We start from the raw sequence: 16779 nt of genomic DNA, 5'->3' as shown, positions 1-16779 counted from the left end.
AGGGTGGTCACATAACTTCTTCCTCCACCCTCCATTAAGGAATTATAATTCACTACTATCATTATTTATTTTGATGCTCAAATTGTCCCAGATTTGGCCAGTAGGAATCCCTCCATCCTGGCTTTTGTGTTCTTTTGACATATTTTGGCACTTCCTCACTTTCTGGCTCAATAAGATGTTCCAGATTCCCTGCTCCACCCCTGGGAATAAGCCATTTCTCCAGGAATCCCTGGATCCTTTTAATGGAGAAAGGTATTTAGAAATCAGGATCTGGGCCGGGCGTGGTGGTGTGCACCTGTAACCCCAGAGCTTTGGGAGGCTAAGGCAAGAGCATCACTGGAGCCCAGGAGTTTGAGGCTGCAGTGAGCTATGATCGAGCCATTGCACTCCAGCCTGGTTGACAGAGTGAGACCATGTCTCTAAAATAAATAATTAAATAAATAAAAGAGAAAAGAAATCAAGATCTGGGTTCTAGGTGCTTGTTGCTATGGGGTGTCATTTCTTGTAGACCCTCTCAACAGATAGAAAAAAGGGAATTAAAAAAAAATTTTTTATAGAGACAGGGTCTCACTATGTTGCTCAGGCTGGCCTTGAACTCCTGGCCTCAAGTGACCCTCCCACCTTGGCCTCCCAAAGTGCTGGGATTACACGTGTGAGCCACTGTGCTTGGCTGTTTATGCCCTTTAAATCTAACATTAAACCTGGTACATTGCAAGCATTCAGTGAAAATTCTGGCCAGAAACAAAAACTGTTGAACCCCCTGTTGTGTGCTAGGTAGAGTATATATGCCAGGTAGTAGTGATATAATTGTGAACAAAACAGATATAGTTCTGTCCTGTGGGGCTCACTGACATCTGGAGGAGAAAGATATTAATACAAGTCACATAAATATGTATTTGTGGAATGATTGGGAAAACAGATCTGTATCTGTATTACTGCTCCCAGTTGATTTTATACATATATATGCACCCTTAGAAAATATATAGCCTGGTTGATGTTTTGTTTGTTTTTTCATCTCAGGGTTTCTTTTTTCATTCCATAGTGTATCTTGGAGGGTTATTTAGGTTTATGTCATCCTTTTTAAGTGACCCATAGTACTTGTTAGTATGGATATACCATTCCTATTGATGGTCTTTAGAATGGTTCCAGTTTTTGTTTAAGCACTACAAACAATGATGCAACAAGTTTCTTTGTGAACTTGTATATGTTTCTCTGGTAGATTCTAAGAAATCCAATTGCTGGGTCATGGGGTAGCTTTTCTCTTTCACTTTTTGTTCTACACACCTCTGTATTGTTGGACTCGCGTTACTTTGGTGATTTTAAAAAACTTAAAAAATAGAAAGGGGTAGGTAGGTTGTTCATGTTGTTGGCTCTTAGGAAGTAGAGGTGCCTAGTCATTGTCGCATGACCGTTATATAATCTGCTAATCATTATATAATAAAGCCTGAAAAGGATGCTTCTGTGATTTCCACATCACCAGATAGAGAAATCACAGGCCTTCAATTGTGTTAAAAACATGAGAAATTTTACTCTTTTCCGAGACTTTGGGTCTTTTCCGATAGGAGATGTCACGAGTCTTGATTACCAGGGTTTCCTACTGGTAAAGCCCCTCTTAAAAATCTGTTTCCCTTTTGGCTGTCACAGAACCAAAAAGATAGAAGGGACTTTTCTTTAGCAGTTTCATGTGAAAATGCGATCTTGTAACAGTTACCACAGGAGAGTTTTTCTTTTTTTTGAGACAGAATCTCACTCTGTTGCCTGGACTAGAGTGTCATGGCGTCAGCCTAGCTCACAGCAACCTCAAAATCCTGGGCTCAAACAATCCTTCTGCCTCAGCCTCCCGAGTAGCTGGGACTACAGGCATGTACCACCATGCCTGGCTAATTTTTTCTATATATTTTTAGTTGTCCAGCTAGTTTCTTTCTATTTTTAGTAGAGATGGGGTCTCGCTCTTGCTCAGGCTGGTCTCGAACTCCTGAGCTCATACCATCCACCCGCCTCGGCCTCCCAGAGTGCTAGGATTACAGGCGTGAGCCACCACGCCCGGCCCAAAGGAGAGTTTCAAGTTGCCCTACAAGCAGACATATTTCAGATGGGACAGGTTTTCTCAGATGGAATTCCTGTGAACATCATGACCTTGCAGCTAATTAAGAGAGGAGCTTAAACCTGAACTGATAACACAAAGACCTGAAGAGGTACTCAAGTGGTGAGTGACAGATAAATATAGTAATTGCCAGTTTGTTCTTTTTATTTGATCTTATTTTTTCTTTCTAATCGTTTTAAGTGACATTTGATTTGGCACTGTGTGAATAGCACAGGATGCTGGTTCTCCAAATGTTTCCCCAGTATTATGTGATTGACTTTTTAGACAAGCCCCACTGGCTTTCGCTGGGGTCACCAAGGCTCAGAGAGAATTCTACAGTCAAGGAACATCTGCACCTTATCAGACGTGCAGAGCTCAGGGGGAAAAGAGATGAATAAGGAGTTTGGGGCCTGGTGGGTGTTTCAGGTTAATCCACTGTGGTGAGAATGGAGATAAACTTATGGAAGACCATTATGGGGAACCAGAGGAACAACGGATTTTGCCTGGAGAAAACACAAAAGGCTTCAGAAAGGAAGTGAGGACTGAGTTGGGGGGATGGAAGCCAAGAAGGCAAGGAAAAGAGGAGGTGAGGGGAGAGACATCCACGCTGAGGGAATAGCATGCAGAGGCACAGAGCCCAGAAAAGAGAAAGAACATGGTAGGTGCAGGGAGCCAAGAGCATGTTGGAGGAAGAGAACCTGGCATGGAATGTGCTGTGAGCCTTCAATAAATGTCTGGGCTCAGCCAGAGATAGAATGAATAGTTCAATTGCAAATATGTTCAACGTAGTCTATTATGTACTACGGACTTTTGAAAGCAGTAGGGATTCAGTAGTGAACCAACAAGAGGCGAGTCCTCAGGGGGCTCACGGTCAACGTACTGGGTAGGAGTGTAACCCCTGAACAGTGAGGTGACAAGCCACCAGGATTGATGCTAGTGTAGCCCATGCAAGTACTGTAGGTGTTTGGTGCAAAGTCGCAAAACAAGGAGGTTTGCTCTTCCTCATTTCGGGCTTCCATTTAGGTAAGAGAGGTCCTCTCCTCAAATTACCTAAATGGAAGCCAGAGGTATTTACCAGATTTAAAAAACAAAATGTATTTAGATCTTTACTATATGCCAACCACTGTAGTGATTTCCGTATGTTAACGCAATTAATTCTCACAATAATCTCACGAGGCAGGTACTGTGATTATTAGGTCTTACAGGTGAGAGAGCTGAGGCTCAGAGATGTTAAGTAACTTGCCCACAGTCACAAAGCTAGTTAAGTGGCAAAGCCAAAACTGGAACCCGCGCTCTTAATCACAGTCCTCCACAGCCCTCTCACGGCTGGATTCCAGTCTCGCGTGATCTTGGCATGTCACTTGATCTCTTTCAGCCTCGGTATTTCCGACTGTAAAATGGGATCTAGGGATCCGGCCGTCAACTCTTGCTCGCTCGGGCACAGTCGGGAGCGCAGCTTGTGGATCATCTTTATTTTTTTTAAAGCAAATTCTTCCAGATCTTGATTTAAAAAAAAAAAAAACTCAGTTTACACCAGAGGATCGTGGACCATCTTGATTAAGTGCAAGTCCAGTAGGTGAAAGCCAGGGATTCGCCCAGTAAATGCTCGCGGCTCCGAGGTCCCGGCTCCCGACCGGTTTCCATGACAACCCGGCCAGCCAGCATCCCAAGGGCGAGTGAATGCGTCACTTCCGGCCTGTTTGTTTCCGGGTCCCAGCTCCAGGCACCGCAACAGCTCTTTAGGCCCCAAGGCGGGGTTCTGCGTCTTCTCAGCTCGCTCCTCTGCCTCCCGCTTTGTCCTCCCCCGCCCGCGTGTAGTCTCCGCCGGCCGCGGGCATCGATCGCTTCTCGACCCAGCGCGCAGCCGCGGTCTCGGGCCGCCTGTGGCGCGGGGAAAGTACTTCCGGGCCGAGTGTTTCCGGGTCGCGGTTGGCCCCCGGGTACTGGCTTCGGTTCCCCGCAGCCGGCCGGAGCGGCGAGAGCCCAGGCGGGACCGGCTCCGGCGGCGGCCGTGCCCCTCGCTTGCTTCCCCCGGCCGGGACGTCCTCAGCGGCAGTGTCGGGGTAAGGGAGGGGCGGCCGCGGGCGGAAACCGCCTCCGGGGCTTCCCCAGGCGGAGGGGGCGCCCGACTCGGGAGGGCTCCGCGGGCACGGGATTGGGGTCCCCTCGCGGTCGGAGGGGCGACGGGGAGGCCCGCTCTTTCGGCGCTCCTGACACTCCCAACCTGTTCTCAGTCTCCCCATTCCCTCGGGGGCTGCCTTGAAGACTCCTGGGACCGGCCCACGGTGGCTCAGGGCAGTCCAAGAGGAGCACCCCCATCTTCGGGGACTAGCCAAGCAGGAGGACACCCCGATTCCACCGTGAGGCACTCACTTACCGCCCAGTGGTTCCCGCCTCAGCCTCTGGCGGCAGACCTGAGTTTGTACTCACTGCGTGCCCTTGGCCAAGTTACTTCGTCTTATGAGCCTCAGTTGCCTCATGTGTTAAATGGGAGTGAACCTGCTCGCTAGGGCCGAAGTGGGGATGGAATGAGGTAATGCAGGTGAAGCATGGCCTCAGGCGTACAGTAGGCGTCTAATAAATGAGAGCTCCAGTTACTTCCTTCACAACCCCGTGGGGAGGGTCCGAGTTGGAGACCGGGCTGTTTTGCACCGCCGACGTGGCCTTCAGGGGCTGTAGGAACTACCGAGCTGGGAACAGCAGCCGCCAGCTTCTGTCTCCTGCAGGGAGGAGAAACGGCTTCCTTCAGAGCCTCTCTGAGAGGCAGCTGCCACTGGGGAAGTCGCTTTCAGCACGGCTGAGGTTATTTTCAGAGGTTTGGAAGGCCGCTGTGTGAATTTCTCTGGAATCTCGTAGGGGTGTGGGGACCTTATGGTGTTTCACAGCCAGTGGAAGGTGCCTTGGATGTGTCTCAGGAGCCTCCTGCTTGGAATGAGTGCATGGGAGTAGGTGGGGAGGCGGAGGGGGTTGAACTGCTTTTCTCTTCTCCTGTTTGGAGGCTGAGGGAACTCTGAGGCGGCTGAAGCTAGACCTGGGATGTGTAAACCTGCGGACAGGGGCAACGTTGCCACCAAAATAGCTTCTGCCTGTGCAGGGAAGGGGGCGCCTTCAAGTGCTGCTTGGGGGAACGTTTCTGCTTGAATGGGCCAGCTGAGGTAAAGCCAAGATAATGCTTTACTTACCCAGAATCATTTCAGTTCTGTTCAGCGGGACTTGAAACAGATGCAGTTTTCCTTTTAGATTTTTAAAAAATAATAATTAAAAAGCCACTGCCTCCCTGACTGTGCAATATCTGTCTCTTCACTGAGTTGCTTTTCAGAGGAGGCCCAGATTGTGGGTGCAGGAGGTGCTGATCAGGGCCGTTGGCTCTGGGCACCCACCTGCCTCTGTGTTCAGGATATTCACGGTGCCATTTTTTCCCCCTCTGCCAGACTCTCACAGCTTGGCATTCCAATCCTTGGGTTGCTTGGAGAAATTAACAGCTTCTGTCGCTGGGCTGTCTTGCTCTCCTGTAACCACGCTGTTTTTGCAGAGAGCGTGTTTTTTGTTGTTCTTGCAGAGTGCTGGGAATAAATTGCTGGCTCTGTGCTCAGAAAAGACATCAGCTCTGACCAGCTACAAGGCAGCCTGTATTCTCAGAAAATGTATTCGGCAGGAATGATGTCAGCTGCTTTACCACTGTCCGGTCTCTGGCTGGCCTCTTTCTTTGGCCCTTAGCTTACATCATAGAGAGATTTGTGGCTCTCGCAGCCCCGTTCTGTGTGGGAAGATGGGAATTTTGCTACTATGGGAATTTTTAGAACTCAACTCTGCTCACCCTGCTATGGGGCATTCTAACTTAGCCAAATACTTTCAAGTAGAGCTGTCCAGCAGATGCAGCAGGATGGCTTTGCTTAAAAGTCAGAGTTTTGGTGTCAGACCTAGGTTCAGATCTCAGATCCACTTCTTCCTAGCCCTAGGGCAAGTGAGTTGGCCTCTCTGACTCTCAGTTTGCTCTTTAACCTTGGAATCGTTGTGTGGATTTAATTGATTTTCATAGAGCAGTTAGCGGGGGGCTCCCACATACTAAGCCTTGGTAAATGGTACTAATTGTGACAATAAATGAATGAGATAGATTGGAGAAAGCCCAGGCCTCAGGGCCTGCCACCCAGAGTTCTTATTCCAGCTCTGACCCTTTCAAGCTCTGTTGGGCAGGTTGCTTAACGTCTAAGCATATGTCATGAGGATTAAATGGAATGGTGCGGTTAAAGCAGAAAGCCTAATGCTTAGCACATAGTAGAAAGGACCTCAGTAATTGTTAGTTTCTTTCTCTCTTTCCTTTCCTTAGTTATCTTTTAGCATATACTTTCTTTCTCCTTTTCCTTCACCTGCCCAGGTTGGTTCAAGATTCTTCTTACATGAGCTTCCCATCCTTGTTTTTGGGATTTTGAACACCAGCTGGGCCCTGTGGTTTGTTAGCCAGCAACAAACAAGGGTGTGGACCATGGTGGGATTACAAAGCAGCAGACACGGAGCTGAGGGGCTGAGCTTGAGGGTGGCTGACTTTGTAAAAACTCAGCCTCTTTGAGCCCAAGACTGACTTTCTTAGAGAAAAATCACAGTAGTGTTTAGAAGCTTTGAAGTTCCTCTGTTTGAATAGTTCTCAAATGGACCAAAAAACAGTTCCTTGGGCCAGAGACAAGACGGAAGCTTCTCTTAGATAAATAAAGAATGGCAAATGGTCCGGTGTGGTGGCTCCCACCAGTAATCCCAGCACTTTGGGAGGCTGAGGTGGGAGGATCTCTTGAGGCCAGGAGTTCAAGAGCAGCCTGAACAACATAGTGAGACCCTGTCTCTACAAAAAATGGAAAGATTAGCTGGGTGTGGTGGTGCACACCTGTAGTCCCAGCTACTTGGGCGGCTGAGGCAGGAAGATTGCTTGAGCAAGCCCAGGAGTTTGAGGTTGCAGTCAGCTATGATGACGCCATTGCACTCTAGCCCGGGTAACAGAGTGAGACCCTGTCTCCAATGTAATATAAAATAGAATAAAGAAGACAATGGCAAATGCGTGTGGCATTTATTAGCAAGAATAGCAATGAGTATCTTCTCTTGGATTGTAATACATTTTTATTTTTAAGAGAACATGCATACTATGATACTAGGTAATAAGCTTTTCCAACTGGAATTGAGGGCAAGATATGTCTTCTTCACTCCTGTCTTCTCACCCACCTACCCACTGTCCCCTGCCTGGGACCTGGCAGAAGCTGGGTCCTGCATAAATACTTGTTGGACATGGGAATCATGGAGTGACAAAAGGGACGCAGGTTTCACGTCAAAGGCCAGACTTGGGAGTTTGGGCCCACCTTCTGACCTTGAGCTACTTGCTGTGTATCATGCCATCTTTTGGAGTCTGTTTCTTCTCTCTGCAGCTGATCTCCCAGGAGTCTTGGGAGGTACCAATGAGAAACCAAAGGAGAGGCATCGTCCTCACTCATATCTTTTGCATCATTCATCTTACCTACTTTATCAAACAGCTCCTATGTGGCAGGCTCTGTGTTAGCCATCATAGTAACAAAACAGACTCGGTCCTTGCCTCTGTGGGGCTTACTAGGTAATGGGGGAAGCTAGTGAATGAATAAAGTTGGTAATTTCAGATTGTGGATAATGCGACAGTGAGGGACTGGGAAGGTGGAAGTTGCCTGAGATGGGGTTGTCAGCAAGAGCCTCTGAAGGGTGACATTTGAGCTGAGGCCTGAACCATGAGAGTGAGCCAGCTATGGGAAGATTCAGAGAAAGAACATGCAAAAGGAACAGCACATGCAAAGGTCCTGAGATGAGCTTGACATGTCTGAGAAACAGACAGAAAGGTCCATGTGGGTGGAGCTTAGAGGAAAGACTGCTGTGAGAGGTGTGCAGGGGTGTGACCGTGTTGGCCTTGGACACGAGGTAGAATTCTAAGTGGATTTATGTTTGCCTCCTGTGCTCCTCTGGCTTATTTGTCCCTGCAGTACCAGGCTCCCTCAGCAGGGCGGTGGGTAGGAGAATGTGGCCTCTCTGTGTCCCTAGTTCTGCTGCACACCCTGTCTCTCATCCCACTGTTAATGCCCCCAGGAGTCTCCCCCAAACCATGGAGAAGCCAGATCAGTGGCTCCTTGAGACAAGGATGATTTTATTGACCTTGTGACAGGTGCCCAGTTCATAGGCCTTTAGACCCTCCTGGGCTGAGCACAGATCTGCAGAGGCCTGTCCCAGGTCAGTCCCAGCCCCAGTCCTACTGCAGTGTCTTTCTCCGCCCTCGTCATCTCCCACAGTCAGTCAGCGGACGTCTGAGAAGCACACACTCTGCCCCAGGCACCACTGAGGTCACCTTACTGAGCAAGACGGTCACGATCCCTCACCCGGGGAGCTTCTGGGCAAGAGCAGCTGGACGGAGAGTGTGAAAATGCACATCCACCACCCCCTTGGGGAGATATACTCCACTCTGCTCTTGCCTTCTTAAGAAGGCGTGGCATCTTGGGGGTACAGTACCTTCAGGCAACAGGAATGGCTGTCAAGGGCTTACTTGGAGCCGCCACTCTGTGGCCAGCTTTATATCCTGATTGTGTATAATCCCCACACCAACCCTGGGCTGGAGGCACTATTATTAACCCCCTTTTTCAGATGAGAAAACTGACACCTAGAGAGCTTGAGTAATTTGCCCAAGTAACCTGGAGAAGTGGACCTGGGTTTCACAGCCTGGCTTTGGACCCTGTGCTCATGGCCTGCCCAGGCAATGTCCATTGATGAATTCAGATTTGCCCCCAGCATTGTGGCAACAAGAATATTGCTGGATCTGGGCCAGGTGTGGTGGCTCATGCCTATAATCCCAGCGCTCTGGGAGGCTGAGGCAGGAGGATTGCTTGAGCTCAGGAGTTCGAGACCAGCCTGAGCAAGAACAAGACCCCGTCTCTACTAAATAGAAAAATTAGTCAGCTGTCATGACGCACACGTGTAATCCCAGCTACTCGGGAGGCTGAGGCAGGAGGATCACTTGAGCCCAGGAGTTTAGGTTGCAGTGAGCTATGATGACGCCACTGCACTCTACCTAGGGTGACAGAATAAAACTGTGTCTCAAAAAAAAAAAAAAATATATATATATATATTTTGCTGGATCTGTACATGTTCTGCTAACAAGTTGCTAAGCAGATGACAAGATTGTATAAATCCTGCATGTCCCAGCTCAGAACATTCTGTCCTCTCCCAACAGGGGGCTGTAAGACACTTGTGGTAAAGGGGAGTGCAGGCCATCAAAGGCAGACAGAAGCACTCCCAGGGGACAGCAGCCAGAGTTGTCTCCTTTTTACATTGTAAGTATGATTGTGTCGCTCTCCCCTTGCTTTAAACTCTTCAGTGGCTTCACATGGCTCTTTGAATAAAATATAAAATTCTGAATATGCTCTCGAGGCCTTGGGAAGGAGGAGCCTGCCCCTGCCCTCACTGCCTCAGCCTCACTGCCAGGCTTCCTGCCTTCGACAAGCAGGGTGTGGTGGCTAAGAGCATGGACCTTGGAGCCAGACTGCCTGGGTTCAGATCTCAGCTCTGCCTGTTGAGAGTTCTGTAACCTTGGGCAGTTTCTGCTGTCTGTGTCTCAGTTTTCACCCGGGTACACTGGGAATAACAGTAGTACCTGTCTCCCAGCGTTGGTTAAGAAGATTAAATGAGGTAGTGCAGGTGAAGGATTGAAGCACTTGGCACGTCTGGGGTTAGTTCAGGGCGCTTCCTCTACTGTTACCCTTCCCCTTCAGGTCTAGGGGCGCTTTCCTAAACTCCCCGTTCTCTCCACAAAACCAGGATAGGTGTTCCTGTTATACTCGTGATGAACTTTGTCTTCAGAAGTATTAATCATGTTTTCCATTTGTGAGCTCAGAAAAGTCGAGGACCATATCTGTCTTGTTTCCACTATAACCTTGAATGTAGAACGTGTTCCATAAACATGTTAATGAGTGAGCAGAAAGGGGACCAGTGGTGCCCAGTGTAGCTGAGGACAGTTCTGCTTTTTGTTTTGCCTCAGTGGTCAGGAGCTGGTGTGTGGACCATTTTGAGGAATGACATGCTTCTTCTTCTTCTTCTTCTAGCGCACTCCGCTGGTCCAGGTGGCAGCATATTAGTACTTTCAGCAATGTCCCCATCTTTAAACCAGAAGCCATGGAGGAAATAAGGTAGCCCCACCTTGATCGGATGGGGAAGCCCAGTTCAATGGATGCAAAATATAAGGATGACTTATTTCGAAAGTACGTGCAGTTCCATGAGGGCAAAGTGGATACCACCCCCAGCAAGCAGAAGCCTGGCAGCGATGAATACCTGCGGGTGGCAGCCTCGACCCTGCTCAGCCTGCACAAGGTGGATCCCTTTTATCGATTCCGGCTGATCCAGTTCTATGAGGTGGTGGAGAGCTCCCTGCGCTCACTGAGCTCCTCCAGCCTGCGGGCTCTGCACTGTGCCTTCAGCACACTGGAAACCGTGGGCATCAACCTCTTCCTCTACCCGTGGAAGAAGGAATTCAGAAGCATCAAGGTGAGTCCAGGGAGTAACCACCATGCTGGTCTCCCTTCTCCCTTCTTGCTGCTTCCAGTTGATTCTGAGAGGGGTTGTCCCAGTCTGATCATATCCCTCCTCTGCTCTCAGACCCTCACAGGTTCCCCACTGCCTTTGGGACAACAAGCAGAATGACCACCATGGCTCCCCACCTTGCCTGTCTGCCCAGTGTCATCCCTGAACTGGTTTCCCGCCCCTGGCTGCCACATCTTAGCCAAAGGGTTGGGAAGGCAGGGGCCAGGTCATGCGGGGCCTGTAGCCCAGGGCAAAGGGTGTGGATTTGTTCTAAGTGGGCTGGGGGGAAGGCAGTGCTGGGGTTTACACTTGAAAGGATCTTTCTGGCTGTTGTATGGCAAATAGACTGTAGAAAAGCTTGGGTGGGGTGGGGAGACCAGTCAGGAGGCTTCTCAGATGTCCAAGCCAGCTGAGAGGTGCTTTGGACTAAGTGGTAGCGCAGCGTAGGAGGAGCAGAGTGGATTCTGAGTCATTCCGTGACGGGGATGGCACAGGAGAGTGTCCACCAAGGCAGGCTCTTAAGTCGGACATATTATTCAGCCCTTCATAGAAGTGCCAGAAAGGAATATTCTCACTGCTCATTGGGCATTCTGCCTATAATCTGATCCCTTTCAGTCACCCACCTTTGCCCTGGCTTCCTCTTCATATGGAGCAGGGCCTTTGCACCCCACACAGAAGTGGTTTTGTTCCCTACGTTTAAGAAAGGGGCTGATGGGTAATTCTCTCGCACCTTCCTCTGAGCCCGTAGTGAGCATGAGCTTCTGCCTTCTGCAGCGAGAAGCTCCTGAGGTCCTTCCCTTCCCTTTCCTCTCCCTACACGCTCCATTTTAGACTCGGATGTCCCTTGCTTTGACAGTCTCTGGTGTGGGTCTCCAAGAGAAAATCCTACCTTTTTTCTACTCCTTTCCTTCTAGACCTACACTGGCCCTTTCGTTTATTATGTCAAGTCTACGTTACTGGAAGAGGACATCCGAGCCATCCTGAATTACATGGGCTACGTGCCCGAGTTGGGAACTGCGTACAAGCTCAAAGAGCTCGTGGAGACTGTCCAGGTGAAGATGGTCTCCTTTGAGCTGTTTCTGGCCAAAGTTGAGTGTGAGCAGATGCTAGAAATCCACTCACAAGTGAAGGACAAGGGGTACTCTGAGCTGGACATCGTGAGTGAGCGCAAGAGCAGCACAGAGGACGTTCGCGGCTGCTCAGATGCACTGCGACGGCGGGCCGAGGGCAGGGAGCACCTGACGGCCTCAATGGCCCGCGTCGCACTGCAAAAGTCGGCCAGCGAGCGGGCGGCAAAGGACTACTACAAGCCCCGTGTGACCAAGCCCTCGAGGTCGGTGGATGCCTACGACAGCTACTGGGAGAGCAGGAAGCCTCCCCTGAAGGCCTCACTAAGCCTTCGGAAGGAGCCCGTGGCAGCAGACTTGGGGGACGACCTCAAGGACGAGATCATCCGCCCATCCCCCTCACTCCTGACCATGTCCAGCTCCCCCCATGGCACCTCAGATGACCTTCCACCTGCCTCCCCCAAGAACGGCCTCGGCCTGTTGCGCAGCTCGTACTTCCCTCACGATGACGTGGATCTGTACACAGACTCGGAGCCCAGGGCCGCCTACCGTAGGCAGGAGGCTCCGCGGCCGGACGTGTGGCTGCTCAGAAACGATGCCCACTCCCTCTACCACAAGCGCTCGCCCCCTGCCAAAGAGTCCGCCCTATCCAAGTGCCAAAACTGCGGCCTGTCCTGCAGCTCCTCCCTCTGCCAGCGCTGTGACAGCTTGCTCACGTGTCCTCCGGCCTCCAAGCCCAGTGTCTTCCCCAGCAAGGCCTCTGCCCATGACAGCCTGGCCCACGGGGTGTCTCTGCGAGACAAGTACTCAGGCCAAAGTCAGGGCCTCGACCGGCTGCCACACCTCCACCCAAAACCCAAGCCCTCCGCCACAGCCACCTCCCGCTGTGGCTTCTGCAACCGCCCAGGCGCCACCAACACCTGCACCCAGTGTTCAAAAGTTTCCTGCGACACCTGCCTCAGCGCCTACCCTTATGACCCCTGCTGCAAAAAGAGTGAGCTACACAAGTTCATGCCAAACAACCAGCTGAACTACAAGTCCACCCAGTTCTCCCATTTCGTGTACAGATAGACTTGACCTTGCACCTCCCTGCTACAAGGGCTACACCACTGACCTTCTGGTTTCATGGTGAAGTAGTATTAATGTGGTGATCTCAGAAGTGGAGACCTGCACTTGACCATGTAGATGGTGGGGATCGTGGGCTGGCTGCATCCACGTGGGAGTTCCCTTACCGACTCGGATATTTCAACTGATGGCTGCTTTGTTGTCTGACGAGGGAGAGGGTAGCACTTCCGTTCAGATTCATTTTTGCTGATCTCTCCACTCCCTGTTCAGTTGGGTTTTCTTTCCTTTAAAGAGGATTGTTATCTCTGGGACTCTCGCTGCACCTACTCCTCCCACTGCGAGGCCAGCTTGGACTGGGAAGGGCCCTTCGGGTCGCACGCCTGTCTGGAGTGGCGAGCTGGAGGCCTGTTGGCTTGCGAAATGAGCCCTCCTGCCACACTGGCCTCTCCCAATGGTTTATCCTTTGGTCGCCCCCTTCCCAGCTGGACTCCCTGCACCCTGACTTTCCTGCCTCTCCAGGTGTCAAAGGTGAGCCGAGTCCAGTGTTAGCTGAATGTCATCTTGTTGCCACCACAGCTTAGTCGGCCAGTGGTGTTTGTGAACGTGGCTCCGACACATTACAGCGTGGGCTTTCCACAGCAGGACTGACGTTCCCTTTCTGTTGTTTGCACATGCCCCTCTTACTGTACTGTAAATAGATATTTTTAAGATTTATTTTTAAATAAATATTCAACTTTCCGTGTGTTTCAAAGTGGTTAAAAAATTAATTATATAGCTATTTATGAAAATGCCCTGGGTTCTTTAGTCTTCCAAGGGAGGGCCTTATGCCCTTTCATTTTGTGTCCTCCACTCACTACAGCCCGAGGGTGGAGTGGAGAGTTTGGGGCAGGGGAGGAATAGAGACGAAGTCCCTTTTTCTTGAGTTGGTGGAAAGCCACTGTCTTCCCTACAATAAATATCTAGACACCTACCTCCAGTGTGCACTTAGGGGGTTAGAGCAGGCGTCGAGGTCTGTGTGCCTGCAGACTGTGACACCTGGTGATGATTCAGGGACCCTTCGGATCTGTTGCCCTGGTCTTTGGCACTTGTTGAGCATGAACCTTGTACTCCAAACTTCTTGAGTCTCATTTCGGAAGGAAAATAACTTGGGATTCCCACCACCCCTCCATCTCAGTCCTCTTTTCTTCACCAGTTTCCAGGACTCATCTGCAGCAACATTTGCGATCTTTTTGCACTAAAATTGGGCAGGAGCCGGCACGTGCCTGTCAGGCAGACAGCGCAGACAGCTCCTCAGATACTCAGCTGAGCCTAAGCACTTCCAAACTGAAGGCCCCTTCAACTCCTCTTGTGAATTACCAACCCCTGGATTTTTCTTTTGGGGTACAGAACAGGAGTGGGGCAAGAGTTTAAAGCCGCTTCCTTGTGAACTAATAATATATTTAGCCATAAGTGTTTGTGACGTATACTATGTTAAGAGATTTACATGCAGTGGGTTTTTCTGGGAGACAGAGGTATTCAGCTCATAAGTTTAAATCTGGCTGAATCCTGAGGCCACTGTGAATTTGCTGATGTTCTTCCAACTCAGTTGAGTGATTTTAAGGTTTTCCAAATCTTATATGGCTCTTTTTAAAAATATATCTGGTAGATCACATGTAGATATACAACGTGTATATTAAGCTGAATTTCAACCAACTTTATTACTAAGGCCCGCCTATCTGGGGCATTCATCTTTGATGTTCTTCCTTTTCACATTTCATAACTGCAATGCCTGGCCCACTCCTGAGAGCTCTAGTTTTCTAGTTTTCCATTTCCAGATTGCTCCAGCATTATAGTAACTAACTCTTTTAACCAACCGTGATGCCACGTAACTTACACAGTGGACAAAAGCAGGAATGATTAAACTCATCCTAGGAAGAAACAGTCCAGTGTACCTATCTATCATCACGGAAATACTACAACCATGCTCCTTGGTGTGTATCTTACTGTATGAGGTTGCTGTGATTGAGATAGTTAAATATATGCTAATTTAAAAATGCAGATGTTTTGCATTTGGTTTCTACCAAGAGTTGAAATGTTGAGAGATGATTGAAAAATATTAATAATAAAGTGTCTTCCATTGTTAAATGAAGTGTTTGGGGTTTTATGTCCCCCGTCCCCACATCTTTGAAGTTTGGTTCCTTGGTTTTTGTTTTTGTTTTTTGCTCAAGCCATATTTAGTTCCTTAATGACAGGATTCAAATTTTCGCCTCCATGAAACTAAGGCATAGCAGCCAGCATTTGAGCGCTATACTGTAAGCCAGGCACTTTGTACACTGAGACTTTGCATGCATGACCTCATAGAATAGTCTCGGTCATCCTATAAGTTACAGATGGGGAACCAGAGGTGCAGAATTCAGACGTTTCCCAAGGGTGGGGCTGCATACTCCAGGAGAAATGATTGTTGGTGGTGACTGAGAGGTGTTAAATGACATCGAAAGATGTTATAAAAATTAATTTCATTTTTAATTCCTTCCATCCATTTAACTGTCTCAAGGAAGAAGTGGGTTTAATGCTACTTTATCTTTAACAAAGAGAAAACAGGCATCAGGCTCAGAGCCTCTGGCAGGATCTTAGCCAGGTTTTCAGTTACCTTTTATCTGGGGCAGGCACACTACTTTTCCATTTATGGTGGTGATAGATTTTTTTAAAAAAATCAATTTAAGGTTTTTTTTTTTTTTTTTTTTTTTAAATGAGGATTGGTTTAAAAGCAAAACACATGGCAGAAGTCTTAGGGAAAGGAGAGGAGCAGCTGTGGCTTGTGCCGCCCTGGGTTTTTCAGCTCCAGCGGGGCCTGGGCCCGACCTGCTGACCATTGCGCTATGCGGCCCCCGGGAGGCAGCTCAGTTGTCTGGCAGAGCCTGAGTAAGTTTCTCCATTTCGTGCACTGACTGAACAAACATCCAGGCCTGGGCCAGACCTGAGTCCAGGTGCTGGGACTGCATTTAGCTACAGCTTAGGAAATGGCGTTGCCACCTGGGCTGTCAGGAACAGTGGCTTCCGGGAGATGCACACCTAGCCCAGGAGGGCAGAGGAAGCCAGACGCTTGCTCCCACATCCAGAGGGGAGCAGCAGCTTCAGAGCAGATCGCTTAATTTGTAAATGTGAATGACAAGCATATTTAAACCTCATCACGTCCACCAGCTGTACAGCCTTAGCTCTGATGCCAGGCACCAATCTGGCACGCAGCATGCCCAATTACCAAGCTGAGAGGGCTGAGAACTCGGGCAGACACCGAATCATATCCCAATCTCCATTCGCCCCCTCTACCTTGGTATTAAAAGCCCTAATTTTTAGATCTGTGGCCATCCAGAATAAAGACTGCAGCCAGGTATGGTCATATAACTATGGTCCCTGGGTGGAAAGGTGCATTTGGCTTCTAGGCCACATCCTTAAAAGAAGGGAGGTTGCCCTTCTCACCCTGCCCCTTCCTCCTGGCTGGAATGCTGTGACGCTGGGGTGGAGAGGCCGTCTGAGGCTGAGGGGAGCCGAGTGAAGAAGCGGGTGAGCAGTAGCTGGACAGGGCCGGCCTGATCCCCAGAGAGCTGCTGCGATGGCCTGCTCACTCTGCCCGATGAAGTTGCAACAGGTAGGATCATTTTTGTTTTGATTAACATAAAATCCCACCAGAAGTGGCATAAACAATATATATTGTCTCACATAACGAGATCCCCGGAGGGAGGTCAGTTCCAGGATTGGTTCATTCACTGCTCCAACAGTGTCATTAAGAACTCACGGGCCCTCTGTCCTTCTGCTTTGCCATCCTCAGCATGTTGGCACGGTCTTCCCTCCTGGTGTCAAAATGGCTGCAGCAGATCAGGCATTACATCCTCGTTTAACTGGAGGCAAAGGCCAGACAATGGGACGAGGATGCTTCCCTTCCTTGTCTTTTTGAGAGTGAGGAAACAGTTTTAGAAATTCCCTAAGACATTGTTTCATTCTCCTCCCAAATAAGGTCAT

General features: G+C 49.4%; 1 protein-coding gene across 2 annotated transcripts; it reads left to right on the top strand.

Moving 5' to 3' along the window:
• Positions 1 to 3801: 3801 nt before the first annotated feature.
• SPATA2 (spermatogenesis associated 2) lies at positions 3802 to 14907 on the top strand. Of its 2 annotated transcripts, XM_045529252.1 has the most exons (4): positions 4132 to 4146; positions 9309 to 9408; positions 10177 to 10615; positions 11566 to 14907. In XM_045529252.1, exons 3-4 carry the CDS (start codon positions 10280 to 10282, stop codon positions 12787 to 12789), a joined length of 1560 nt encoding a protein of 519 aa, XP_045385208.1. In that variant the 5' UTR covers positions 4132 to 4146; positions 9309 to 9408; positions 10177 to 10279; the 3' UTR covers positions 12790 to 14907. The 2 variants fall into 2 exon arrangements, with proteins under 2 accessions (XP_045385207.1, XP_045385208.1); XM_045529251.1 differs by lacking the exon at positions 9309 to 9408 and having other exon boundaries at positions 3802 to 4146.
• The last annotated feature ends 1872 nt before the right edge of the window (positions 14908 to 16779 follow it).

Source organism: Lemur catta, chromosome 17, assembly GCF_020740605.2.
Source record: "Lemur catta isolate mLemCat1 chromosome 17, mLemCat1.pri, whole genome shotgun sequence".
Taxonomy (NCBI): Eukaryota; Metazoa; Chordata; class Mammalia; order Primates; family Lemuridae; genus Lemur; species Lemur catta.
This window is presented reverse-complemented; position numbering and strand designations above follow the sequence as displayed.